General features: G+C 37.7%; 9 protein-coding genes across 19 annotated transcripts; 6 read left to right on the top strand and 3 right to left on the bottom strand.

Moving 5' to 3' along the window:
• The first annotated feature begins 1,926 nt into the window (after positions 1-1,926).
• On the top strand, positions 1,927-4,019 carry LOC9309737 (probable glucuronokinase 2). Its single transcript, XM_002873623.2, has 6 exons — positions 1,927-2,451; positions 2,670-2,819; positions 2,901-3,092; positions 3,179-3,295; positions 3,368-3,528; positions 3,625-4,019. Exons 1-6 carry the CDS (start codon positions 2,218-2,220, stop codon positions 3,869-3,871), a joined length of 1,101 nt encoding a protein of 366 aa, XP_002873669.1. The 5' UTR covers positions 1,927-2,217; the 3' UTR covers positions 3,872-4,019.
• A 235-nt stretch (positions 4,020-4,254) lies between these two features.
• Positions 4,255-6,828, top strand: LOC9307690. The gene is made up of 9 exons (XM_021023379.1): positions 4,255-5,356; positions 5,446-5,501; positions 5,577-5,659; positions 5,733-5,811; positions 5,900-6,010; positions 6,086-6,195; positions 6,286-6,369; positions 6,457-6,494; positions 6,591-6,828. The coding sequence occupies exons 1-9, from the start codon at positions 4,372-4,374 to the stop codon at positions 6,659-6,661; spliced, it is 1,617 nt and encodes a 538-aa protein (XP_020879038.1). The 5' UTR covers positions 4,255-4,371; the 3' UTR covers positions 6,662-6,828.
• LOC9309736 (GDSL esterase/lipase At5g14450) lies at positions 6,681-8,572 on the bottom strand. The gene is made up of 5 exons (XM_002871574.2): positions 8,112-8,572; positions 7,822-8,031; positions 7,559-7,731; positions 7,183-7,456; positions 6,681-7,092 (listed from the first exon to the last, which is right to left on the bottom strand). The coding sequence occupies exons 1-5, from the start codon at positions 8,365-8,367 to the stop codon at positions 6,845-6,847; spliced, it is 1,161 nt and encodes a 386-aa protein (XP_002871620.1). The 5' UTR covers positions 8,368-8,572; the 3' UTR covers positions 6,681-6,844.
• Positions 8,573-8,895: 323 nt separating this feature from the next.
• LOC9307689 (surfeit locus protein 2) lies at positions 8,896-10,978 on the top strand. Of its 4 annotated transcripts, none has more exons than XM_021023381.1 (5): positions 8,896-9,338; positions 9,699-9,796; positions 9,903-10,253; positions 10,344-10,443; positions 10,745-10,978. In XM_021023381.1, the coding sequence occupies exons 1-5, from the start codon at positions 8,980-8,982 to the stop codon at positions 10,845-10,847; spliced, it is 1,011 nt and encodes a 336-aa protein (XP_020879040.1). In that variant the 5' UTR covers positions 8,896-8,979; the 3' UTR covers positions 10,848-10,978. The 4 variants fall into 4 exon arrangements, with proteins under 4 accessions (XP_020879040.1, XP_020879039.1, XP_020879042.1 ...); XM_021023380.1 differs by having other exon boundaries at positions 8,898-9,338; positions 10,742-10,975; XM_021023383.1 differs by having other exon boundaries at positions 8,922-9,338; positions 9,903-10,241; positions 10,745-10,975.
• Positions 10,979-11,030: 52 nt separating this feature from the next.
• On the bottom strand, positions 11,031-14,017 carry LOC9309735 (probable methyltransferase PMT9). Its single transcript, XM_021023856.1, has 8 exons — positions 13,613-14,017; positions 13,531-13,535; positions 13,350-13,417; positions 13,086-13,268; positions 12,187-12,781; positions 11,987-12,099; positions 11,633-11,853; positions 11,031-11,564 (listed from the first exon to the last, which is right to left on the bottom strand). Exons 1-8 carry the CDS (start codon positions 13,885-13,887, stop codon positions 11,246-11,248), a joined length of 1,779 nt encoding a protein of 592 aa, XP_020879515.1. The 5' UTR covers positions 13,888-14,017; the 3' UTR covers positions 11,031-11,245.
• Positions 14,018-14,600: 583 nt separating this feature from the next.
• On the top strand, positions 14,601-16,577 carry LOC9309734. Of its 3 annotated transcripts, XM_021023376.1 has the most exons (3): positions 14,602-15,367; positions 15,452-15,789; positions 16,022-16,577. In XM_021023376.1, exons 1-3 carry the CDS (start codon positions 14,880-14,882, stop codon positions 16,423-16,425), a joined length of 1,230 nt encoding a protein of 409 aa, XP_020879035.1. In that variant the 5' UTR covers positions 14,602-14,879; the 3' UTR covers positions 16,426-16,577. The 3 variants fall into 3 exon arrangements, with proteins under 3 accessions (XP_020879036.1, XP_020879035.1, XP_020879034.1); XM_021023377.1 differs by lacking the exon at positions 15,452-15,789 and having other exon boundaries at positions 14,601-15,367; positions 16,027-16,577; XM_021023375.1 differs by having other exon boundaries at positions 14,603-15,789.
• A 1,817-nt stretch (positions 16,578-18,394) lies between these two features.
• LOC9309733 (E3 ubiquitin-protein ligase RGLG2) lies at positions 18,395-21,638 on the top strand. Of its 3 annotated transcripts, none has more exons than XM_021022392.1 (11): positions 18,395-18,594; positions 19,137-19,514; positions 19,645-19,729; positions 19,815-20,069; positions 20,156-20,253; positions 20,330-20,409; positions 20,507-20,612; positions 20,676-20,803; positions 20,894-21,089; positions 21,181-21,237; positions 21,324-21,638. In XM_021022392.1, exons 2-11 carry the CDS (start codon positions 19,200-19,202, stop codon positions 21,402-21,404), a joined length of 1,401 nt encoding a protein of 466 aa, XP_020878051.1. In that variant the 5' UTR covers positions 18,395-18,594; positions 19,137-19,199; the 3' UTR covers positions 21,405-21,638. The 3 variants fall into 3 exon arrangements, with proteins under 3 accessions (XP_020878051.1, XP_020878054.1, XP_020878053.1); XM_021022395.1 differs by lacking the exon at positions 18,395-18,594 and adding an exon at positions 18,951-19,020; XM_021022394.1 differs by lacking the exon at positions 18,395-18,594 and adding an exon at positions 18,971-19,026.
• Positions 21,639-22,279: 641 nt separating this feature from the next.
• On the top strand, positions 22,280-22,989 carry LOC9307688. Its single transcript, XM_002873618.2, has 2 exons — positions 22,280-22,472; positions 22,580-22,989. Exons 1-2 carry the CDS (start codon positions 22,366-22,368, stop codon positions 22,872-22,874), a joined length of 402 nt encoding a protein of 133 aa, XP_002873664.1. The 5' UTR covers positions 22,280-22,365; the 3' UTR covers positions 22,875-22,989.
• A 126-nt stretch (positions 22,990-23,115) lies between these two features.
• LOC9307687 (ferredoxin-dependent glutamate synthase, chloroplastic) lies at positions 23,116-24,766 on the bottom strand. Of its 4 annotated transcripts, none has more exons than XM_021022396.1 (4): positions 24,442-24,766; positions 23,837-23,872; positions 23,702-23,763; positions 23,116-23,548 (listed from the first exon to the last, which is right to left on the bottom strand). In XM_021022396.1, exons 2-4 carry the CDS (start codon positions 23,853-23,855, stop codon positions 23,288-23,290), a joined length of 342 nt encoding a protein of 113 aa, XP_020878055.1. In that variant the 5' UTR covers positions 23,856-23,872; positions 24,442-24,766; the 3' UTR covers positions 23,116-23,287. The 4 variants fall into 4 exon arrangements, with proteins under 4 accessions (XP_020878055.1, XP_020878057.1, XP_002871618.2 ...); XM_021022398.1 differs by having other exon boundaries at positions 23,702-23,745; XM_002871572.2 differs by having other exon boundaries at positions 24,449-24,765.
• Between the last annotated feature and the right edge of the window lie 152 nt (positions 24,767-24,918).

Here is a 24,918-nt window from a genome sequence, read left to right as displayed (position 1 = left end):
TAAAAAGAAAGATTTTAAGTGAATAGGTAACCTAAACTTGACAAAAATAAATTTAGTTGTTCTAGGATATAACTTTTGATTGCTCACATAATGTTTTGCATGTCATACCAATCTGACAATTTTTTAAAATTACGATTTTCTCATGCGATTTCATCATCTTATAATATACACTTAAAAAATCAATCATTCAATAGCTTTTTTAGTTGAATATAAGCTTCTTCTATTTTTCTAATTTTTATCATACCTTTTTAGAATTATATAACATGCATGTGTCTTACCAATAGAAACAATGATCAAGGTTATACACATACTTATTCCACCAATTTTGTTATAGTAACTCTTTTGATTAAATTAATAAGCATGCTCAAGTTGAAACCTCCGGAATCGGTCTCACTATGTAACCCAAAGCATTAGACTTGAGTTCGTGAGTTTCACGAAATGATGTATTGTCCAATGTCCACCATACGCAACGACCAGGCAGTATGGTAACGCGAACTTCTTTGACCTATTCTTTAGTTAGTTCTATTATTTTCAAACCCTTCTTTTGTTAAAAGGTTTATTTTCAAATAAATTATGTGCTTAGTTGAATTTCCAAGTAATTCAAATATAAATAAGTTTATTTGTAAAATGAAAGCTTGAATGATATAAGGAGGACCATCGTTCACTTTTGCAACTACTTACATACATGGACTTTTGTATCTTATCTCTCTTTACATTTTCTAATCCTTTTTACCATAGAAATAGATAAATTTATGCTATTTCTCAACTATGTAGATTTTGTTCTTTCAACAACACGAATAATACGCGCGTTTAGCGAGTTGTGATATAACAACAAGACTAATACAAAATACATTGTGCATGATACTAGTTATGGTTTACTATTTATTTTTATTTTTGAAAAATTAAAAGGTTGTTAAGGCTTAACTATTTGATATAAAAGTATTGGAAACTAGATGATTATGCATTGAAATTTGATTATATCTCCTTAGGATATTTGACTATATTAAATACAACGTGTTATTGTTTGTTTCCTGTTTCTCTCAACCCAAAAAATTGTCAACCCAAATAAATGAATTGCGTGATATATAAATATTGAGGAAGAAGAATGAAAAGGAAGAAGATTACATGAAACTTCTCAGCAAATACCGTACTTATTATTAATCTATTAAATATGTATCATGGAGGAAAAGGAAATATCCAAAAACATTGTTAGGGTTAAAAACAAAAAGAACTGTGGATCCAACAACCCTGGACCCTGAACTCGAATAGAGTGTTTGTTGACCCAACAAGTTAGATTAAATCTCCAACGCTCTTCATATAGTAAAATCATACGTATCTATATCTATATATATCGATCGACCATAATTTATAAACACGCGTCCACGAGGAGTGAAACCCGGTTCATCAGTTTTATTTTGCTAACGATCACACCCACCAATTTTGTAATAACCTGTTTTGTCCCTTTAAAGGTTTTTCAATTTTTTTTTGTCTGTTGTGCTTGCTTATTATTATAACTCTCATGTTGAGTTAGAGCCAATTGGTTGGGAAATCATCCAACTTTTGTTCTTTTTTTTCCAACATGTTTTGAATCATTTTTTTTTATGTAATATTAAATTATATTCAACGAAAAAATAACGTTTTTACAATGAATGCAACATTTTTGAAATAAACTGAGAGTGTTTGAATCTTAACTACGAGTGTTTTGAATCATAATTAAGATATAGATATCAGAAATATGTAGTATATGTATGATATTTCTAATCTCTCTTGGGGTTGTGTAATTTTTTGGTATTCAGGTCACTGGTTTAGATCGAAGATTTGGTTAAAGGACTAATTGGCTAATTTTTACCTAATCTGAAAATTTCAGTTTGGTCCAGCTTACACAGCATTTAAATTTCGTCGTAAAGACCCACCCATTTGTTCAAAGGGCCCAATAATCTATTTAGATAAGGCCCAACTAATTATTTTGTTGTTACTTTTGGTCAACGAGAGTCTCAAATTATAGAAACTACCTTGTCTGTTACTGAACAGACATCAGACCTGACGTCACAAAAAACAGACACCAGACCTGACTGACGTGTAAATGTCATCCGGTTACGCATTTAGCGGGACCCACGGGTTTTGGAGATAAGTTTTAAAATCAGCTATTAATACGTACGCAAAAGTGTCTTAAGAAACTGCACTGAACATTTGAGGTTCAAAAATTTGATACCTACTATGGATCCGAATCCGAAACCGGCGATTTCAGGCAATGATAAGGCCGTGTTCGAGCATCGTTCGTTCGCTAGAATCGGGTTTCTGGGAAACCCTAGCGACGTTTACTTCGGTCGTACGATTTCATTTACCATTGGTAATTTCTGGGCTTGGGCTAAGCTCGAACCATCCGATCATCTTTTGATCAAACCTCATCCATTCCATGATCTTGTCCAGTTCGATTCTCTCGACAATCTCGTATGTGCTCTGTTCCCAAATGATCTGAGAAATTATTTGTTTCTTCTCTACATTTAATTGTTTCTCTTAATTGTTAAGCAAAGTATGTGTTTTGTCTTTCATTGATCATTGTTAAGCAAGTTCTATATTTGGCCCTAACATTTGGATTTTTTAAACAGCTGAAATGATTCAACCTCTCATGGTATTCATAGCTCTAACATTTGTGTCTTTCCTTCTAGGTTTATCGATTGGAAAATGATGGATACTACGGAGGTGTAAGGTTGCTAATGGCGATTTGCAAAGTATTCCGCAACTATTGCAAAGATAATGGCATACAACTTCATGAAAAAAACTTCACTCTATCTTATGATACCAATATCCCTAGACAGGTTTGTTACAAACTCTTTTGATTCTGTTTGTGGTAAATTATGAATATACGTAACTGAAGCCTATAGTTTGATGTTTTTCAGACGGGGCTTTCGGGTTCTAGTGCCATTGTATCTGCTGCTCTTAGCTGCCTTCTCGACTTCTACAATGTCAGGCAATCAATCAGAATCGAAGTCCGACCTAACCTTATTCTCAATGCGGAGAAAGAACTTGGTATTGTTGCTGGTCTTCAAGACCGTGTTGCTCAAGTCTATGGTGGTGGTCTTGTTCACATGGTGAGGATCCATGATCTTTGCAACTATTTTTGACATGGAAATTTTCATCGACTTCGCTAGTGTTTTGATCTTCTTGGCTTTTGCAGGATTTTAGTAAAGAACATATGGATAAAGTTGGATATGGGATATACACTATAATGGATATCAATCTTCTTCCTCCTCTGCATCTAATCTATGCTGAGAATCCAAGTGACTCTGGCAAGGTTAGAGAGCTATTCACTACTCTGCTTTTGATTTTATTACTTTCTGAGAGCATTGCCTTATGTTCGATGTAGGTACATAGCACGGTTCGTAGAAGGTGGTTAGATGGTGATGAGTTCATAATATCATCAATGGCAGAAATTGCAAAATTAGCTGAAGAAGGTCGAACTGCATTACTTAAAAAAGATTACTCCAAACTCAAGGAACTCATGAACCGTAACTTCGATCTTCGAAGGTAACATATCAGAAAATCACATCTGTCTATATAACACAACTCAAAACAAAATGGAGACACAATTCAACATTGTTTTTTTTTTTTTCCTTTCTCTAGGAGTATGTTTGGAGATGAATGTTTGGGAGCTATGAACATAGAAATGGTGGAAGTGGCTCGTAAGATCGGAGCAGCTGCAAAGTTCACTGGAAGCGGAGGGGCTGTGGTTGTTTTCTGCCCCGATGGACCATCTCAGGTCAAACTCCTCGAAGAAGAATGTCGAAAATCTGGATTTATAGTTGAGCCAGTAAAGCTTGTGCCTACACGCCTCAATAATTCTGATCTTAAGACTTTATCAAAACCATGAGTTTGTTACATCAGCAGAGCTCTTAGTCTTAGACTAAGAATCAAAAACTTGGTCCTTGAAGGATCTTGAGATCAATGTCTGAACTTGACTACTTGAGCTTAGTCCATGTGATGAAAGTTTCATTCATAAGTTACCTTTTTTACATGTATCGACATTATTTTTATACGATTCCCTAATCATTAGTCTTTTTTAACAAAAATTTGCCAACGACATGTTTAAAAACATGCAATATTCTAGTGACGCAGCAATTTCAGTATCACTAGTACAACCAAACCTAGTGTCTTGGTTAATTCTCCTTTTAAGAGCCGAATGATTAAGAAGAATCAAACAATGAAGCTTCTAAGGGTACATTAACAACGTGCCGTCTCTGAGCTTTAAGAGAAAACATCGTGTCGTTTTAATATATCGTTTAACAACACAATCTCTTCTCCGTTGGAGAACCACTGCAATAATCGCCGGAGGTGGATTTCATCTTTCCCCCGCCTCCAGTGTTCTCATAAATGGCGAAGGCTCTACACTTCACAAGACTAATAATGTCTTCTTCTTCAGCAAGAATGTGTATGACTTCTTCTCTCTTCTTTTCCTCAGTCAAACCAAGGAGAAACATCCATAAACCCTACTTGGCTTCTCTCTTCCTTTCCACAACATCTACTCGATACCCTCTTCAATACGACATGATCATCAATCGTCCCACACAGTCTTCTCTCTCTCAAACCCGTCGTCGACCCCCTAAAGCAATCGAATCCGGTGCACCTGACTCAGCAGAGCCAGAGTTCGATTCATGGGTCGACAATAAACTAGCTTTAGAGCGTGAACAGGGTCGACCCGGTTCAGGAGATCCGGAAATGGATAAAGCCAAGAGGAAATACTACAGTAAGAGAAGGAAGAGACTATACGGGTCTGATTCTGAAGACGAGAGCCGCAGAAAATCAGATGAAGGATTCGTTGAATTGAAACCTCAAGTTGTGGAATTTGATAGGTTACATCAGAGAGAAGAGGAATTGTATTTCTATGATACTTTTGCTTATCCATGGGAGAAAGATAAGCATTATAAGATGGTGTATCAGTTAGAGAAGAAGTATTATCCTGATCAGTGTTTGGATAAGGCGTTTCTGCAACCTGGAGAAGTTTCGAAGAAGGGTGATGATGATTCTGGGAAAGTTAGAGGGAAGAAGAAAGTAGTAGCAGCACTTGGTGGGAAGAGAAATGAGGTTAAACGAATGGGTATGGAGAATTGTGTTGAGGATGATGACAAGTTGGTGTTTTTTGATGAAGTGAAGGAGAAGAAGAAGCCGGAGGATGATGTTGTTGTTACTGAGAAGAAAGTGGAACAGTTCTTTAAGGATTTAACGAAATCTCCCAGTGAGAAAGGTGTGACTAGTGGTGGTGGTGATGGAGAACCTTTCCTTGTTACGAGAAACGGTGAACTTCCTCCTAGATGGGATGGTCCTAACGGTACAGTGCTTTTGGTGAACAAACCCAAAGGTGACAAGCAATTTTTGTGTTGTATATAACTCTTTTGTTTCTTTTGCTATTTGAAATGTTATGTGATTTGGTTATGTTATTGTTCTCAGGATGGACTTCCTTCACTGTCTGTGGTAAGCTACGACGATTAGTCAAAGTGAAAAAGGTTTGTGCTTATATCCTTGTTTAGTGCAAGATTTGAATTTGTCAGTTTTTCAGCTAGCTGATAAATATTTCTCAGGTCGGTCATGCTGGAACACTTGATCCCATGGCTACGGGTCTGTTAATCGTCTGCATTGGTAAAGCCACTAAGGTTGTTGACAGGTTTGTCATTCCTAATTCCTTTTTATGCTTATGATGATTTACAGAAAGAAAACATAACCCTCTGCATCTGCAGATACCAAGGTATGATCAAATGTTACAGCGGAGTTTTTCGTCTTGGTGAAGCCACTTCAACTTTAGACGCTGACTCTCCTGTACTCCAACGACCCTTTCCTTGCTTTCATGGTTCAATTCTACATTAGATGACTCATCAGAGTTTATTTAACCGTACTATTGGTGCAGGTGATTCAGCGAGAGCCTTGGGAGCATATAAAAGATGATGACATTAAGAAAGCTTTGACATCATTTCTTGGAGAAATATGGCAAGTTCCACCAATGTTCTCTGCGATAAAAGTGAGCATTGCTCAATCTTGAGTGCCTTATCGTGGATCATTCTTTTCTAGCATTGTAACTGTAATTTCGGTTTAGGTTGGAGGCGAGAAGATGTACGAGAAGGCAAGAAGAGGAGAAACCGTAGAGCTTTCTCCAAGAAGAATTTCAATTTTCCAGTTTGACATTGAACGCAGTTTAGATGACAGGTTTAACAATTTTCTGTATAGTGCATAAGCAATTTGAATACAATGTTTTTGCTTAGGTCTCACTAAACATCTCTCGTCTCTCTTTTGCAGACAAAATCTGATATTTCGGGTTATATGCTCTAAGGGTACATACATTAGATCTCTCTGTGCAGATCTTGCGAAAGCTCTTGGAAGGTGAGACAAAGTTTTTTCCTTTGATTACAAACAGATCCAAAAAAAAGGAATTTCTACTAATATATCTATCATTCCTTTTTGCTGCAGTTGTGCTCACCTCACTGCTCTCCGGCGAGATTCAATCGGTAAGTTTGTTCCCAAGTCAGCTTATCAATTTTTTTTTCCTTCAAAAGTCATTCAAAGCTTGATTCACTTTAGATATTTTTCTTTTTGGGGTTCAGGTGAATATTCTGCTAACGATGCTTGGGAATTCAATGAGTTAGAAGCAGCAATCACTAAAAACTACTTCTAGAAGAAAACAATTCCATCGATAATCATAGAAGATCCATCCATTGTGGATTCTTGGCGACAAACAAGTCAAAAGGTTACACAGGATTACATAGATCATTGATTGTTCCTTAAACACTAACATTATTGCCCTAAGAGTCTAAGACTCAACCCTTTATTTCGGTTCATCAAGTTCTTCTACTAAATCTCATTGTCTATAACAAGCTCGAATTATTGGAACTGGAGGGTCTGTGAGCAAACCACTGAGAGTACGGTCAGCCACATGCTTGTTTGCAGCTTCGGTATAGTGAACTCCATCCCAGCTCACAGCCATTGCCGGGTTGGGACAAGAGCCACCGTATATTTCGGTATTGTTCACTTTCCCTTTGTTCCCGCACCAGATGTGATCATACTTCTCATGGTAGCCGCAACATACCTTCAACGGGTTTGCAAATCCTGCAAAAACAAGAAATGTGTATGTTAAAAATTTCTACAAACTAGGTACGTTACAACAAATTGAATTGCGATGAACCAGTTTGTTGTTACCTAGTTTCTTGGGATTGCTCATCATTTCATATTTCGCAGTGTAGACATCAACATATATGATGGCTGCTTGAGTGAGTTCTTTTCTGAGATTGATTACTGTTTCCTTGAGCTTTCTGTTGAACTCCATCGCCATTTCATTTTGAGCCTTCACGCAGCCAGATTTGTCCAAGTAGCCCGGTGCAGGAGTGCCCATGTAAAACATGTTCACGGGTAAACAACCGAAAGGACCAGTGTTGTGTACCCAAAATGTTCTTCCTCCTTGCTGATATATGTTCTGTGAACAATCATATAGCGTTGCAAAACCCGTTATTTAGAAGTGAATCTAAGGCGAAGAGAACTGCATCAAATATCTTTCATGAACTGCATCGAATCTCACCCGGACAGCAGAAGCTAAATGGCTGACAATGTCGGGTATTGTCGCCTTAAGTTGATCGACGCTCATTGTCCGAAACCCAACAGAGAGATCATTCTGTCCAATATCAAAAGTATACAAAGCTTTTGCAAACTCTTCCTGTCTAGGAAGCTTCTCTCTATCATATCTACTCTTAACTGTTTTAAAGGCAGAAAAACCAGCAGACATGTTAAAATAATCATGACACAGACAAGTTAAAGATTACCAAAAGAAATAAAGTAACTGACTTTGTGAGAACAGTTGTGCGGATCTTGCTTTGAATTGATCGAATTGAGCAATCTGCATATCGAGAGAGAATGGACTAATGCCGTATTGAAAGATAGTTTCGTTCTGTCTTCTTATGGTTGAACCACCTGTCGCAAAGTTTGCTCCATGTCTGAAGTTTGATCCTAACGAGTTTAAGTATGCGCTCAAATACGGTAACTCCAGACGCTCAGCTGCAAACCACAATTAAAGTTTCTGAGATCATTGAATCAAAGTTTAGTTATTGCTCTGTTTTTCTCTGCAAGCTTCTTACCTATGAAATCAATGGTGAGACGGCCATCGGAGTCTCGTCCGGCGGGTCTGTGGAAGAAACCTTGACCGTAAGGATCCCTAATAGGCTCAAAAGCGGCGGAGATTCCTCCAGTGTCGGAGTTAGAATCTCCGAAGTTGTAAATCGCCGGGAAAGTACACGTCGGCTGAACTGAAACAGCGGTTGTTACTGTAAAGAGAAGCCATGAAAACACAGCAGAAGAAACCATAAGTTTTGCTCTATCGAGATTATTCTTCATTGCGAGTAACGAAACACGAGAGTGATGGTACTAATGGCACTTCACACTCTTGTCTCTCTCCACAGTCTTACCACTTTCTGAAAATGGGTATGTGAAAAAAAGTGCTTTTTCTTCCTCTGAAAATTACAGAATTAACAAAAAGAAAAAAGAAAAAAAAGAAAGAAAGAAAGAAAGATATCGTGTCTTGAGAGTTGGACCGGACCACAGTTCAACAGTCATGAGCTGGGTTCTAGTTGGAACCCAGAAAAGGCGCTAACGGTTATCATTGTCGGTACCTTTCATTCATAATAATAATTCACCTAAAAAACATCAATTTTTCTACGACTAGATAATTCAGAAAAAAAAAATTAACCGAATTTTTCAAAAACAAAAAAATGGTCCATGTTTCTAAACTTTTAATGCTGTGAAATTTGTATTTCTTTCTATTTTTCTCTGATGTTTTCCACTTAAATAACATGGTTTTTCTTAAGACGGGACAAAACAAGAAAAGAAAAGTGGTTTTGATGTTTTGTCTTGTGCCGAGTGTTCTGATGTTTCGTCTTGTTTTTTGATTGGGCTGATTTTATAACCACTAGGCCCATAGATTGTAGGAAATTTAAGAATCCCAGAAACATGAAACGACGTGCAGTTGATCTCAATTACACTAAAACGGCAAGTCGCAGTCGTGTAAACTACTTGCAGTCCTCTCCTTACAGTGAAACACACAAATCGCTAAGAAATAGTACATCAATGGCGGCGACAGAGGAAGAGATGACAACGACGACGAAGGAAGGCGCTGACCTATTGGGGAAGCCAAAGTATAAGAAACTCGACAACGGGAGATTTAAATGTGTGCAGACGGGTCACGAGCTACTCGAGAAAGACAAGAAGGTCTATTCACAGAGTAAACGTTGTCGTTTAGGGCTTATTGATTATGCGTTATCTCACAGCAAGCCTCCTCTTAACTTGTTCGAGCAAGATCCTAACGCTCGGTAATCTCACCTAAAAAGTTTCGATTTCAATTTTGATTGATTATGTATTGAATTAGGGTTATAGACACTGGAGAAGTTATGAAATGTTCTTCTCTTTTGATTTGTTGTTCTGCTGCTGGATTTTGGTTTCTTTCCTCAAAAGTTTACCATTTTATGTAAAGTAGGGTTTAGGGTTTTTGTGGGGTTGTGGTATAAGTTGGAAATTTCGTGTATCTTTTTTAAAAAATTCAGAAAGGAAGTGAATGTTATTATGTGAATCTAATGCTGAAGAGAGTGTATGCTGCTAGATTTTGAATTCATTGGTTGAGGAAATTTGTGTTTCAGAAATTTGCTGAATTTGTTTTTGGCATGTCTTGTCAGCTCAAAACTGAAATGTAAGCTAACGGGTGATACGGTAAACAAGACTGAGGAACATATTTGGAAGCATATCAATGGACGGCGCTTTCTCAACAGATTAGGTATTTACTTTGAAGTTTGATTAGAGTTGGTTAGGTTGCAAAACTTGTTTGCGCAAGAAGTTCTTTTTTTCCAAGTTTAATGGTTAGATTGTTACTTATATGATAGAGGAGAAGGAACGAGAGAAAGAGTCTGGATCTATTCCAGAGGAAGGTGGTGAAACACTGGCGGAGGAAAATGGTGTAAAGGAAGAAGAAAAGAAAAAGATGAAGAAGAGGAAGAATAAGAAGAAGGAGAAGAAGAAAAACAAGAAGTCAGTTGAAAAGGAAAAGAATGGCGAGGATGTTGCTGATGAAGTCGAACATGAAAATGATGAAGCTGTTGAGGAGGAGCTTGAGTTTTGGATGCCTCCAGATGGAGAGAGGTGGGACTTTGATGATGGAGGAGACCGATGGGGCTCAGATTCAGACTCAGAAGAGGAAATGAATGAGGAAGAAGATCCAATAGGTTTGTTCACTTGTATATCTCATTACTACTTCTTTTGGTGTCATGGATTCATTCTATGAATCTCAAATTGGAGTCTTACTTTGTTAATAACCTACAAAATAGGTGAATTTGATGAAGATGGAGAGATTAGTATGGAAGAGTCCATAGTAATAGGTGAAGTTGATGAAGATGGCAAGATTGTTTTGGATGAGACTAAAGCCAGGTACCATAAATTTTCATATCTGAATTGTTTTTTACAGGAGAAAAAGGTTTTAGACACTCTAGTAATCGTCATGGTTGTTGTGAATGTTGAAGGTAGACAAAAGAGTATGCAACTTTTGTTTGAATCAGAGAAGTAGTTTAATATCAGATTTTTAGTATAGATTGATATATACTGATAGATAACGAATGAACTTAGAACTGTGTTGAAGCAAAATTAGGTGTGTGTTCTTCTTACTATTAGATTAGGGTAGAGTTTAAGTATACGTATTACTGAGGAGTTTAATGAACTGTGTTCGTAGCAGCAACAAGAGGAAACCTGAAGAACTCAGTTCCAGTGACCTTCCTTCGAAGAAGAAGAACAAGAAGAAGAAAAAGAAGAAGAATGTCGAAACAACATCGTCATAATAAGTCTGATCTGTTTTGTATTTCACTATGTACTCTATTTCAATTTGTGGGCTCAATTTTGATATAATTATTGGTGATGGAAAACGGACAAGTGATTCTTTTCTATTCAATGGTGATTTACTTATCAATGATTCGACCTGTTGTTACATCCACGAAACAATTTATTTTTCTCGCAAAAGCAGATTTTACTTTTAAATTGGAACATGAAGATCGCAAATAAGAAGATTTTGAAGTTTTCCTACAACAAATGCATCATAACTATGTATGAATGTCGTGTAATTTACACTTCTCCATTGCTCACACGTAAATAACCCTAAACGCTGCGTATTTTCCTCAGCTATGCCTCTCTGATGCTGTATATCTCATTCATTCACGAGTCGCATGTTGCCTGTTAGATTTCACGACGCTGAATTGGCGGGCACGCTCCAAAGTCTCTTTCTGGCGATCAAAACTCTGTCGTCTTTGGTCGACAGAGAATCACCTTTTGGAGTTGTCTCTGTGGACCATTTATCCCATTTCAACAATGTCAGATACTTCTTGATGTAGCTAATATTGTCTGTTGTGTCACGAATTATGACAAATCCTTCTGGGCGTAGTATCCGATCCATCTCAATAAGCAGATCCTCAAAGCTGCATCCACGTGTTTGGGTTTCTGTGAACGTGTTCCATGCGTGGATAAGATCAAATGTTCGTGGGTATGTGTCAAAGGCTTCACACCTGCAAAGAAAATTCATTTAACATGATTGGATTATGCACAATGTCTCGATATCAAGTCATTTACATACCAATCATGAGTGGCTCCGATAAGGCCACGGTCGTAGATGATCTTCATTCTCGGAGAGGATTGAACGGGCATGACATTCATTACCCATACATCTTTATCGTTTAGAGCAGCTGCGAAACCGCCAAGGTTTGAGCTCATGTCCATCACGTTTCTTATGGAGTTCTTTTGCACCATTGGTTTCAGCAGTTTCCAGTATTCTATCACTCTAAGCCGCCATGTTTCCTACACTCGCACCCCACTTTAGTGAGCAATAACGAAGTGTTTGGATGTAGAGAGGTATGGCAGTTTTGAAATTTAAGTTCTCAGATTCTGGATTACTCAAACAGAGCTTTCGCTGTAGGGAGAGAAGAAATACCGTATCTTCACGGAATTGCTCAGGAGTGACACCAATTTCTTCAAGACGTGGTGGAGGAGCTGTCAGCCTCCGTGGCCAGGGAACGAGTCCACTCCATCTTTCTTTGTGCATCCCTGCGTAAGCGTAAAGAAACATGGAATGAATAAACATAGTGAAGCTTGATATTATATAAGTCTGTGATATAAGATGCGGATACTTACTCACTGAGTAAGGTGATATGCAAGCCTTCATTGAGACGTTCCAAGTTGCATCTGGGTCATCTCCAGAAGGACAAAGTGGAGGCAGGACACCCGGATCCCTCTTCAAATAACAGCTATTGGATATTGGTTTTCCCCATATAACAGATTGGTCTCGTTTGGCCACGACCTTCCAACACATTCTCTTGAAGAGATCATGCATCGCATTCCCAATCTTTCTGTTTTCTGGGTCGTGTGCGTAAGCTTCAGGCGAAGAGTATACAAAGTAGCCACCAGGTCTGAGCAACCTATCAAGTTCCAGCAACAAGATCCCATCTCTTTGAAGCCAATCTATCCGACATCTAGAGCAGTGAGCAAGTTCAAATGATCTGCTTGGGTATGGAAGCCGCTTAGTCCCAAGAACACCAAGCGTTGATGGAATCCCTCGTTCTAGAGCAAACTGGATCTGGTTCTGGTGGACATCATTAGGAGCAAGAGACATGGCTATGATGTCATGTGAAAGAAGATAGGCTCCGAAGCTAGCTACCCCACAACCAACATCAAGAACATTCCGAATGCTTCCCCCATTGTTGAGTTTGTCACCAGGGAATTTCAGCATCTAAAGCAATAAGCAGTTTTTTTTGTCATCTGAAAGAAGAACTTGAAAATAAAAAACAGAGCCAATTAATTGCAGAACTATGCTCCCTGGTATAGGAGCAACAGAATGTCCCACATAATTTTCGGTAAAAATGGATAACCTCCATACTTCTTAGTCAAATAGTGTCAATGAAAAATGTTGCATACTGCCCTTTTACCATTAACGTTGACTGACTAAAGCAACATTGGTAACAAAAAATCAAGCGAAAGAGGGGCAGTTGTTATAAAGAGTCGGCTCTGCCCTGGATAAATGATGATAATTGTACCTGAGCAAGGGAAACAATGTATTTGTCAGCTCCGTTGTGGAAATGTGTTCCTCCACCAGGAAAATTGATCTTATCACCATTAACAACCATCCAATTCTGATCAGATTTCTCTTGCGCAAGGTGTGTGTGGGGGATATTCGCCTTCCACACCTCGTCTCTACTCACAGGCCACCTTAACGGGATCTGAAAAACTCCATAAACTAAATCATCAATCATTACAAGAGCAAAATCCTGTAATACAAGAGATAGAAACAGAAGTCCGACCTTATAACCAATTGGAGGAGGAACAAGGCAATTGAAACGCCGTTCTGGTGGAGGACAATGATGTAACCCTGCAGTAGCGTTTTAAACAATTAGAGAGTGTTTAAGAAATAAAAAAAAAATTGGATAAATATTTATTTTGTAAAAATTAAATCTCGAAAGGAAAAGTATGGAAAATGAGTACAAACACTACATGAGAAACCTAAATTCAACGAGCTAATCTACACAAATCTTAACTTCAACACTAAATATCTACAAATCTCTACTCAATTAGAATCAAATGATTCGATTCACGAACCGGAACACTTTTAGGAACTTCGAAACGGCTCACTGCAAGCACACCATCTCGATTCCTCACGGATCCGATTCCGGTGCGAACGCGGTGATTAGATCCATCGAACTCATCGGACTTTCTGGATCCGGGAGCGAAGGAAGAGCCGTAGTAGAGGCAAGTCAAGCCGAGTAGAGCGATGAAACCGACGAGAACGTAAGTGAAGAGCTTCGGAGTCGGACGGACTCGCTCAGTTCTCAAGTGTTTCATACTCAGCGTCTCCGGATCCGGATCTAGATCTGACCCGATACAGAGGACCCGGAAATCTAGCTGCCGGTGAAGAGTGGATAGTGTGAGCAACAGTAGATTCCCGCGAGGTCGAAGACGACGAAATAGACCAGTGTCGGATTTTACGTGCAAGGGAATATTTGGTAGCTGTGATCGTATGTGGCAAGGACTACGATTGTTTCTATGCTCCTTAACTAAAAACACGCGGTTAAAAATTAGTGGGCCTGTATGGGGCATACTGCATACATGTGCTTTAAAGCATAATATTGGGCTTATATTTATATATTTTGTCGTCTATTGGGCTTAATAATTGTTTTTTAGATCTTTAATTTTGTATCCTTCTCTCTTGTAACATTTATATCTTTTCATGAACGGTCAAAGAAATTAAATTTCAGAAGATATTGAATCGTCAATAGCTTTCATTGATTTCAATTCAGTTTTAATGTTCCTATACTATTATGAGAAAGAGTGTTATTAAGTTGACAAACAAAAGAGAGTATATTAATTACTAGGTTCTTTTTTTTTTATATAGCAATTAATTACTAGGTTTAGTGAATCTTTATGATACATAGTGGTTTGCGTTAGTTTCGTGATGTCACTAGTCACACCCGTCACCCGATATATATTTTTTTGGTGTGAACTAGTCACACCCGATATTTACACTCATATATTGCATATTAACACACATACAAAAACATTTGCTATTTTAGTTTACTCCATTAGATTCGATTTTTATGAACTAGTATAGTTTTTAACAAAAAAAAATAAAAAAAAATTGGAAGCGTTCGCCCTAGCAAACTCTCCCAGACACAGAATCCAAATAGCCGCAAGCCATTGACGAAATGAGCTTCTTCCACCGGAGCTGCTCCTCCGATAATCCTCAATCCTGTTCAGTGGTTGCTTCTTAGGCGAGATCTCTCGGCTGGTGGTCTCCTTCTCCGGTGACGTTGCTATTCCGGCGAGTTTCCCCTGAGATGATTTTCTCCTCTTTGTTGATTTCGAGTTCCTCTCCTCCTCTCCCGATGTATTCGGTTACTTTCCTCGTTCTGAGGTCTCCTCCGGCTCCACCATCGGAGCCACCGTCTCCACCATCGGAGCCACCGTCTCCACCAACTCCGCCGGAACCACCGGACCCACCGGATCCTCAGATCCGCCCCTCTTCGGGTGAGATTTATGCTCAGGTGTTGCTCCTTCCGCACTTCACCGGTCTACCACGGGTTCATAGTGAACACAAACTTCCATCTCCGCCACCCTCGAGACATGTTCCTCCGATCATCACCGTGTTTGTGCCTCGTCGTTCAAGCCGTCGCTGCTGCCACATGCCCATCACCACACGTTCCCCAAAAGTGAAACTAAGGTTTAGCTTGGTGGGCCCTTATCATTGTTGCGGTCTAGTAACCTCCCTCTCTCGACCCAACTACAGAAGCTGCTGTGGCCCAACTCCTCTTTTCGATTGGACTAGGTATGTTATATCTAATCTTTTACTCAGCCCATTAATTAGGTTGCTTCGATACATTATCTGGAATGGCCGAGGACACTATTCTAGTTTTGTGTCGACGCCTTTACATTGGCTGAGAGATTACCAGTTTCGAGTCCAAGCTCCATCGATTGTCCCCACTGCGTTTTTCCCCTCCGTCCATCCTCTTGTTGTCGTCATCTGCTACCTCACTTTCGCCGTGAACTCCTGGGATTGGTTGGGCTTTGTTCAGCCTTGCGTATCCTCAAGTGACATGTATGTTGCCTTCCCGTGTGCCCCGAATGTTGTAGGCACCTCGTGGGCTGGATTCGTCATAAGCGGCATGTGTACAAGGATTCTGTCCGGCTCTCTCTTCAACGGGCAGTCCCGACCCTCATGGGCTCTCTCCATTTACATGACGTCGGAAGGTATGGTATTTGTGACCCTTTGTTGTGGGGTGCATAGGCTTAGTAACAACCTCCTGTTACTTCCCAATTACCTCAGTATGAGGATTCATCAGTTTCAAGTACCTCAATATGAGGATGTTTACAAATTTGATCAAAACTTTGATAGAATGGCTGTAATGTCTCCTAAGGGATGGCATTTTCGTATACAGTCTTTGGAGATTATTGTTTCTGGTTTTGGTATGGATTTGAATAGTGCAGGACCGAGACGGAGCGTTGGCGTCCTTTGGGTTTGTGTGCAGGACTAGGCTTCACGGAAGAGAACATCTGTGTCATAAAGTCTCAACTTTTTCAGCCACCATCACAGAAGATAGAAGCGTTCTTGAGCTTCTCGGATGCAGAATGGTTACAATCCATGGTCTGCTGCGGGTTGGGCTGGAGTTTCAAAGACCCACTCAACGGAAAGATCCACCATGGATCTTTTTCAAGACCCTTTGTGTCCTCTGTTCTCGTAGCGGAGGCACTAGCTCTCAAGGCGGCTATCAAGGCGGCTATCAAGGCGGCTTTATTATTGGGTGTATCAAGGCTGGCTTGTGTTTCGGATTGTCAGGAGCTTGTTCTCCTGCCCAATACCGATGGCCATGCAAACGAACTAGATAGCATATTAGCGGATTGCGATCTTTTCGTTCTATATTTCTGTCTATGTATGTTCATTTTGTTCCAAGGTCTGAAAACTGTGGAGCTGACGCTTTAGCAAAAGCTTGTCATCTATCCTGTTTCCCCTCCTCCATATGTGGAGTTTGAGTGTTTTATTAATGTCATGTTGGTTTAAAAAAAGAACCAAAAAAAATTTAAAAAAATAAATGAACCAGTATAGTCTCTTGTTTGAAAAATTGCTAGGCGCTAGTCGGGCGCTCGGCATGGGCCTAGCGATTAATCAGAAATCGGATTAAAATCGGGGATTAATCAGGGATTAGTTTTAGAGTTATTTTAATATTTTTAAGAACATATTAATCCAATATTATTTTCAAAATTGCAGTAAACACATAAAAATGTATTTTTGATACAAATTTTTATGATTTTTATTACAAATTTTTGATTTTTATTAAAATTTGAACATAAATTATTGTAAAACATTACAAACTCTCAATTCAAATGATTGAATAACAAAAATAAAAAGTTTTTTTACACTAGCAATCTAAAAATAATTAGAGTATGTAAGATTAGACGGGGAATAATCGGATTAGGCGGAAAGTAATCGGATTAGGCGGAGAGTAATCGGGTGATTGATTTCTTTAAGGGATTAGTCATTAATCGAAGCAGATAAGGTGGGCCTAGCGATTAAGCGGGGAGTAATCGGGTCTAGACGGGGATTTTTAGAATAGGGACTATAGTCTATAGAGTAACTAATTTGATTTTATTTTCTAATTATTTGGTACGAAAGTGGAGTCCACGTACTTCTTGTTTGCTCCTTGAAGGAACGGTCCAAGAAGAAAGAAAAGATAGTCGCATAAATCACGGGTACGAAGTTTAATACTTTAAGACCATGATTAATGGGAGGTTCTTAAGAAAATTTTAAGCTGGATCTTAGAAATAAATGATTAAAATTAAATTCCAATTAAGCTATTATTGTTAAGAGAGATTCTTAACTAAGCAACAAAAACATAGTTTAGATCCATATTTTACAAATATATTACTTAAATATTCCTAAGATTTATTTTTAAGACATTATGGATAATCATGCTCTTAATGTAAATCCATTTAAGTTTCACGTGTTGTGTCTTGCTCACTGAAGGAAGCAAAAAAAAACTTTTATACTGAAATGAAGACAACTTTAGTTAATCAATCGACAACTTTAGTTAGACAATTAAGCATTATCAACAAGAACTCTCGACCCAACTAAAAAAAAAGATGGTAATTAAATAAGTCAAAATTTTAATATTTTTATCTTACAAGGTGGAATATTCAACAGTAACCTATCGAGAGTGTAACGAAAATGGGAAATTGACGTCGTTAAGGAACATTGACAATTTTTAACCGTAGGACGAAGGAAAGATATTGAAGATAGGATTGTCACGTGGCCGGAAACTTCTGCTAACCATCCATTTTTTCCCCAAGGAATTTATTGCAATGTGAAAAAAAAAAAAAAAAAAGGAATTTATTGCAATATTATTATTATTATTATTATACATTATATACTATTAGTATTTTCCCAAATCATACAAAAGAAAAATTCTTGTTTGGCAGTCCTATTTATATGATACATGCATTTCTAAGCTTCTGAGTTGCAATATCTAATTATTGATTATGTTTTTCTTCTTTAAGTATTTTATATTCATATAATTTACATACTAATACAATCCTCTAGATTAAAAATTTGGAAAAAATATTAATTTAGTTTCTTTTAATGTATTGACTACTATTTGTACTTTTCAAGAAATGGTCAATTTAAGAATTTCAAGTATTCAAAGAAATTGTCAATTGATACCATTATATGATTTTGGATATCGATAATATATTTATAGGGCCAATTGTTGAAAGAGAGAAAAAAAAATAAGTGGGGTTAAATTAGAAGAAGTTTTCACCATTAGCGTGCTTCACACTTTTTTAAAAAGAAAAGTGATTAGTCTCCTAATGATTTGATGATATAGAAACAAACCAAATACAAACAGAGGAAAGTGAAATTGCTTTCGAGCAAAAGGAGGAAACTTTAAAAGCGAACTCTGTAGGATTCGATCCGCCATTGAAGCTCCTTTGACTCTCTCTCTCTCTCTCTCTCTCTCAAACACTTCTCTGATTCGTCATCCCGCTGCGTCGTTAAGTTTAAAGGTAGACACTTTTCCTCTCAATCGATTTGGGTCATTTTCTGGTGAATGTCGGGAGATTCAGTCTCGAATTTATGTTTTTTTTTTCCGATTTTGGGTTTAGTCTTTCGTCTAATGATTCAGAGAATGTTTCGGTTCAATTCGGGGTAATATCGAATTCGAAAGCTCGTGGATTTGTCAGAAACTGGTTTTTGTTTGTTTTACTTATTCAGGGTTAGAGTGTTGGAGTAGGTTTTCGTAATTGGACTTTTATCTTAATCTAGAAGTCACTAAATCGCGTTTTGGTTTGTGGAAAATTACGTGACGTGATTGAATCTACTTTCTTTATATAAAGACCATTACCAACCTTCGATTTAAAAGCTATTTCATAAGCGGTGAGAAATTTCAACATCTGTCAAAGATAAAGCTTTCACCTTTTTTTACGAATTAGGTATAGGTAATTGCATCTTCTACTGAGTTGTTAATGTCAGAATCTTAACAAAGTTTCTGCATTTTCTTTCTGGGGTTTCATGAATATACTCTAAATGCTATTTCTTTGTTTTGCAGGTACTGAATTGACTTAAGAGGTTTGATTTGAATCTAGAAAGGTTTAGTTTTTTGTTAAGTTTGATGGGGACAGGGAATTCAAAAGAAAACTGGAGACAGTCATCGTTTAGGTCAGCTTCAGCTTCATCAGCATCACCATCATCATCTTCATGGGCTTCTCAACAAAGTTATCCTCAGTATGGTGCAGAAAGCTATAACTATCCTCCTCCACCTTCATATGCTCCACCTCCTGAGTATACACAAACGCAACCTCTTCCACCTTTATATAGTACTCAGTCTTATTCTGCACCGCCTTCTCAAAGCTATGGTAGTGATAATAAGAAGAGGTTGGAGCGCAAGTATTCGAAAATTTCTGATGATTACTCTTCTTTGGAGCAGGTGAGCTGAGTCTCTCTTGTTGGTTTTTAGCGGAATCTAGTGTGTTTCTTCGATGATTACAAAATTTGAAAGCTGTTGATTCTCATGCGTTTGACAGAAAAGTTTCACATTATGTTCTATTTTCGTTTAGGTGACCGAGGCTCTTGCACGGGCAGGTCTAGAATCTTCAAATCTCATTGTTGGTATTGATTTCACTAAGAGTAACGAATGGACAGGTTGGTGAGATTCAAGATTCTGTCTTTGGTGTAATGCATCAAATGGTTTCACACTCAAAAGCATCTTTTTCTTGGTTGATAACAGGGGCCAGGTCCTTCAATAGGAAAAGCTTACACTTCATAGGCAGTAGTCCCAATCCTTACGAACAAGCGATAACTATCATAGGAAGAACCTTAGCCGCCTTTGACGAGGACAACTTGATTCCCTGTTATGGTTTTGGAGATGCATCAACACATGATCAAGACGTGTTCAGTTTCAATTCGGAGGATAGATTCTGTAATGGATTTGAGGAAGTACTTGCTCGGTATAAAGAGATTGTGCCTCAACTTAAGCTCGCAGGTTTATTTCTTTCTCTTATTATTGGCTGCATTTTTCTGAAATGCTAGCTAAGTTCTTAAATGTGAATTGTTGGAAAAAAATTTCAGGGCCAACCTCGTTTGCTCCAATCATCGATATGGCCATGACCATTGTTGAGCAAAGTGGTGGGCAATATCATGTCCTAGTGATAATAGCAGATGGACAGGTACCAATAATACCATTATACCAGTATGATCATTTGTTTTTGTGTGAAGAGAAGAAACCTCAATGAAGCGTTTCAGGTTACAAGAAGTGTTGACACGGAAAATGGACGGTTAAGTCCGCAAGAACAGAAGACAGTAGATGCGATCGTGCAAGCGAGGTTGGAATATTGTCCAATCTTTTGACGTTGTTTTCTCCATTGAAGTTATATCTCTTTGGGGCTGGTTTTTATTATATGATTATTTTCTCTATGACAGTAAGCTTCCTTTATCAATCGTCTTAGTCGGGGTGGGGGATGGACCTTGGGACATGATGAGGGAATTTGACGATAATATCCCGTCTCGAGCATTTGATAACTTCCAAGTGAGTTTCTTTTTAGCTAATAACATCGAAGTTTAGTGTTTTGATCTGATTTTCTGTTTCTAGTTCGTGAACTTCACAGAGATCATGGCAAAGAACAAAGCTCAGTCCTTGAAGGAAACAGAGTTTGCCCTTTCTGCTCTCATGGAGATTCCTCAACAATACAAGGCGACAATAGAGCTTAACCTTTTAGGGTAATTCCCTAAACATAATCTTTATCAATTTGGCTTCAATCTTCACCCCAAAGATCCCAACTTTTTCTTGCCCTATAACTTCTTCCGCAGAAGAAGAAATGGAAATATCCCGGAAAGATTCCCTCTTCCGCCTCCAGTGCACGGTGGATCATCGTCCTACAACAGTCCAAAGCCTTTCCGTCCTCCAAGTTTCAAACCGAGTGTTCCTCCTCATCCAACTGAAGAAAGCTATCACGTAAGGTCTAGTCCCGTCCCACCCCCTACAAACTCTGCTTCCGATAACCAGGTACTTCTAAAGTCAGAAAGATACTTGGAAATCAGTCTGAAACGTTATTTGAAAAAGTTCAGAAATTCATATTCTTGGATCTTTTGAACAGCTATGTCCGATTTGTTTGAGCAACCCGAAAGACATGGCCTTTGGTTGTGGCCATCAGGTAAATCCAAACAAACACAATTTCCATCTTTCTTCTACTTAATCGATCAGAACATCAAACTAACTTGGCTTCTGTTTTGATACAAGACTTGTTGCGAGTGTGGACCAGGTCTTCAAATGTGTCCGATTTGCCGTGCACCAATCCATACAAGAATAAAGCTCTACTAACAAACAAGTAGACCAGATCGACGACCCTTCTCTCTTGTTCATCTTCTTACAACTTCTTTTGGGAATTTAGTTTGATCTAATCACTGAAATTTCTCCGAGAAAGATCGGATCTTTGTGTAAAAAAAAATGTTTGTTCGTTAAATTCACTTTTCCTAACTTGATCTTGTTCCAAAATCTTTGACGTGTTTCTTTCTTTTTTCTTTGCTTGGAGTAAAAATGTTGTTATTCATGTCATCATGTGTCCATGTCTTTTTTTTCTTTTGATGCTTTTTTGTTCATATAAATTGGTTATATGAGAAAATTCAGAAATCGTAAGAGATGTGTGTACACCTACTTTTTCTTCCATATAAAGAGTCTCCGTGTTAGCTATACTATACAAATCACATGCTGTCCGAAAAAGTGTTAGTTATATACAGTACAAACCAGCTAACCTCGTACTTCAGTAACAATGAAAACTATGGAAGTTCCATGCTAATCCAACTTACGCTAAATACAATAAGTTCCATTACTTCAGTATTAATTGAGTTTTTAGACCGAATTTTTCAGATTTTTAAAAAATTAAAAATTAGTGGCGTCACATTCGAAATGTAGATTTAATCTATAGAATGACGGTACCAATTCGTCTAGAGAACATATATTTCATCATTTTTTATAAGTGTAATTCATCACATATTTCAGTGACATGCTCACACATTTTTACCTTTTTTCATATAGTATATAAATATATAAAACTATTTATTGCAGGGGGGATAAACTGAAAAAAGAATATATTAAAATTTATGCTTAACTAAATTGAGGTATCGCATTAAATTCACGTACACACACCTAACTACTTCAAATAAATCGACCCACCAACCATACACATTGAAACAATGACAACTCATATAATTGATGAAGTACATTTCTCAAAGAAATCTCTTGAAAACTATTCACAATCACCATTCGATCTAATCCATTTTCCATGGCTTCCTCTCCCAAAATCACTAATCTCCCTTACAAGAGGCTTTCTCTAGAAGATGATGTCTTCGGCGAAACAACAAGAAGAAGATCGTCATTCTATTCTTACAGGTTTTGATTTTATCTAAGTGTACACAATCATCTTCATTACACGTGTTTTGATATCTAAGTCAGACTTTCATGAATCATCTTTTTCTTTTTTTTTTTTTGTTATACAGGTTCAGGAGAGTGGTGTCATTGGGAGGAAGAAGGAGGATTAGGGTTAGAGTTAAGATCCGAAGACTTAGAGGATTTGTGAGGAAGAAAGCGAATAGGGTCAAAACTGGAATTTTAAAAATATTGAAGAGGTTGAAGGAGAGTCAATCACACTTTGGTGATCTCTTTGCTGGTAATTACCTTTTCATGCAAGTTAATCCTTCTTCTCTTAACACTAAGTATGTCTTCGACAAATCTTTTCAAAGCCAAAATGGTGGCTTCCCCTCTAGATTATCTCTTCCTAGAGTTCTTATGTAAAGACGGATAAACAATAACTATAGTTATGTTTCTGTGTCTGGTTTTGTAACTTTTTCAGGGAAAAATTAAATACAAATATTCATATAATATAACGCAATGGATTTGTGGTCGAAGATATTAATTACTTTATAGTTTATAGTATATACACACAGCATACAATTGATAGGATTGTGTTATCTTTAAAGTTATTAGATTACTTAGAGCATGATTATTGGTGGATCTAAAATTAGGAGTCCAAACCTTATTTATAATGATAAATAATACAAAATTTGAAACTAATTAGACACTTTGAATGTTTTATAATTTTGAGAGAGTCCAATGGTAGATCCATAAAGTGAGGATCTAAAAATTTTAAATTTTGAAAAAATGTGTATTAGCTAATTGTGTTGCAAATATATAACTTGACATACACTCTAAAAACTTAAGAGAATATGAACAAGAAGGCAAGGAAATTTTACAGGATCTAATGAGTCTACCTGACTTGCTACATCCACTAGACAATTATTAGTGTGGCAAATACGAGCCATAAGACAACCAGTAGCAATCATTGCCAAGAAACCAAATCCGTATTCATCAGCACCCATAGCTGTAGCCATTAGAACATCAACACCACTCTTTAAGCCTCCATCAACTCTTAAAATGACTCTTTCTCTGAGTCCATTTTCAATAAGAGTCTGCAAAAGAGAATAAAATGAAGTATAAGATACAATAAAATGAAACCAAATGCACAAGAATGTATTAGTCACTGATTGCGAGTGAAGCTCTCTGGTCTTTTAGTGCGTTTCTTGCGGTTGGATGAAGAGTTGTTAAGTAAAAGTATGGTATACCGTTGCCTTTCTCGGGTAAACCATCACTAAACGATACAACATTCCTGCAAAGAGAGACAAGTCTGAAATTTGAAATGTAGAATCACAAAGACCAAGAAAACACATTGTGATATGATTCATGGAAAACAAGATTACCCAAAGGGAGCGCCTTCATGATCAACGGATAGTGTGCTGCAAGAGGAATACAACACCGAAAAAGAATTAATCCACCATTATCTTAATCATAACAAGATTGCAACAATTCATAAACACTGACTATTGCAACAATCTCTTTCACTAATAAGATCTCTGGTAACTATAGTATATAGAGTGACCAAATATGTCTCCTTGTGTCAAATCTGAACTCCCAAATCAAATTCAATTTCAAAAGAATCAAACGTGACGAAGTAAACCTATACCAAATCTCAGGAACACAACAGTACTTGTTGAAGCAATTTCAATAGTATTAAAGCTTGATGAAGCAAATCTCAAGAACCCAACAAAGTTCATCGATACTATCATCAACGATAGGATTCAATCTTCTAAAAGGCTACGAACTTTATGTAAGATATATCCATAAATCAATTTCAAAATCAAAAGATTCAATCTTTTATCAATGATTTTGCAGTAAAGAGTGATCGAGTGAACAATTACAAGTCTCGGATCAAAACAGACTAGTAATCGAGTGAACAATTTCAAGCACATAACCAAATCTTCTAACTTTATTAGCAAATATTCCAAGAGATATGAAATCATTATACCACTTACTTCAGAGTGAATTTCTTCCTGGCAAATTTGAATCCACAAACGACGGCAGCAACAATCTCCTTCAATTAACCCCAATTTAGCTTAGAACAAAGAACCCTAAAACCGCCGATTTGCTTCATCAAACTCGCCAATTGACCAGCGTCGGTGGAGATGAATGTCACGCCGGATCAAGGAGTCCGAGCTCAATCTTCGTCCTCCGTTTGCTTCCGATTTCGTCGGACAGATGGCTGGATCGAGGAAGAAAAAAAACGAGACAAAAAAGTTGAGTTTTCACGAAAAAAAAAAAGACGGGAGAAAAAAAAAATCTATCTAATACAAAATACATCCACCAGTAATATTGCGATACGTAGGGATCTAAATACAAGCCCTGTTCTAAAAATCGGCCGCCTAGCCGCCTAGGCGCTGAACAGAGGAGCACCGCGGCAATTTTGTCCAAATCGGTGAGAAAAATCGGAGATCCGATTTTTTGT

This window comes from Arabidopsis lyrata (assembly GCF_000004255.2).
Source record: "Arabidopsis lyrata subsp. lyrata unplaced genomic scaffold ARALYscaffold_6, whole genome shotgun sequence".
Lineage (NCBI taxonomy): Eukaryota > Viridiplantae > Streptophyta > Magnoliopsida > Brassicales > Brassicaceae > Arabidopsis > Arabidopsis lyrata.
The sequence above is the reverse complement of the archived record's forward strand: the minus strand, read 5'-3'. Positions and strand labels throughout refer to the sequence as shown.

Coding starts and splice junctions, on each gene's coding strand:
- LOC9309737 (XM_002873623.2), top strand. CDS start 2,218: ATGGATCCGAATCCGAAACCGGCGATTTCAGGCAATGATAAGGCCGTG. Junction 2,452..2,669: donor TCGATTCTCTCGACAATCTC/GTATGTGCTCTG, acceptor CTTTCCTTCTAG/GTTTATCGATTGGAAAATGA. Junction 2,820..2,900: donor ATACCAATATCCCTAGACAG/GTTTGTTACAAA, acceptor GATGTTTTTCAG/ACGGGGCTTTCGGGTTCTAG.
- LOC9307690 (XM_021023379.1), top strand. CDS start 4,372: ATGGCGAAGGCTCTACACTTCACAAGACTAATAATGTCTTCTTCTTCA. Junction 5,502..5,576: donor GATTAGTCAAAGTGAAAAAG/GTTTGTGCTTAT, acceptor AATATTTCTCAG/GTCGGTCATGCTGGAACACT. Junction 5,660..5,732: donor GCCACTAAGGTTGTTGACAG/GTTTGTCATTCC, acceptor CTGCATCTGCAG/ATACCAAGGTATGATCAAAT.
- LOC9309736 (XM_002871574.2), bottom strand. CDS start 8,367: ATGAAGAATAATCTCGATAGAGCAAAACTTATGGTTTCTTCTGCTGTG. Junction 7,457..7,558: donor ATTTAGCTTCTGCTGTCCGG/GTGAGATTCGAT, acceptor GATTGTTCACAG/AACATATATCAGCAAGGAGG. Junction 7,093..7,182: donor GAGCAATCCCAAGAAACTAG/GTAACAACAAAC, acceptor TTGTTTTTGCAG/GATTTGCAAACCCGTTGAAG.
- LOC9307689 (XM_021023380.1), top strand. CDS start 8,980: ATGAAACGACGTGCAGTTGATCTCAATTACACTAAAACGGCAAGTCGC. Junction 9,797..9,902: donor GCGCTTTCTCAACAGATTAG/GTATTTACTTTG, acceptor CTTATATGATAG/AGGAGAAGGAACGAGAGAAA. Junction 10,444..10,741: donor TTGGATGAGACTAAAGCCAG/GTACCATAAATT, acceptor CTGTGTTCGTAG/CAGCAACAAGAGGAAACCTG.
- LOC9309735 (XM_021023856.1), bottom strand. CDS start 13,887: ATGAAACACTTGAGAACTGAGCGAGTCCGTCCGACTCCGAAGCTCTTC. Junction 13,269..13,349: donor CTCCTCCAATTGGTTATAAG/GTCGGACTTCTG, acceptor GGAGTTTTTCAG/ATCCCGTTAAGGTGGCCTGT. Junction 12,782..13,085: donor ACATTGTTTCCCTTGCTCAG/GTACAATTATCA, acceptor TTATTGCTTTAG/ATGCTGAAATTCCCTGGTGA.
- LOC9309734 (XM_021023375.1), top strand. CDS start 14,880: ATGATTTTCTCCTCTTTGTTGATTTCGAGTTCCTCTCCTCCTCTCCCG. Junction 15,790..16,021: donor CATTTACATGACGTCGGAAG/GTATGGTATTTG, acceptor GGATTTGAATAG/TGCAGGACCGAGACGGAGCG.
- LOC9309733 (XM_021022392.1), top strand. CDS start 19,200: ATGGGGACAGGGAATTCAAAAGAAAACTGGAGACAGTCATCGTTTAGG. Junction 20,070..20,155: donor GCCTCAACTTAAGCTCGCAG/GTTTATTTCTTT, acceptor AAAAAATTTCAG/GGCCAACCTCGTTTGCTCCA. Junction 20,254..20,329: donor TGATAATAGCAGATGGACAG/GTACCAATAATA, acceptor GAAGCGTTTCAG/GTTACAAGAAGTGTTGACAC.
- LOC9307688 (XM_002873618.2), top strand. CDS start 22,366: ATGGCTTCCTCTCCCAAAATCACTAATCTCCCTTACAAGAGGCTTTCT. Junction 22,473..22,579: donor TCGTCATTCTATTCTTACAG/GTTTTGATTTTA, acceptor TTTGTTATACAG/GTTCAGGAGAGTGGTGTCAT.
- LOC9307687 (XM_021022396.1), bottom strand. Junction 23,549..23,701: donor TTTACCCGAGAAAGGCAACG/GTATACCATACT, acceptor TCTCTTTTGCAG/ACTCTTATTGAAAATGGACT.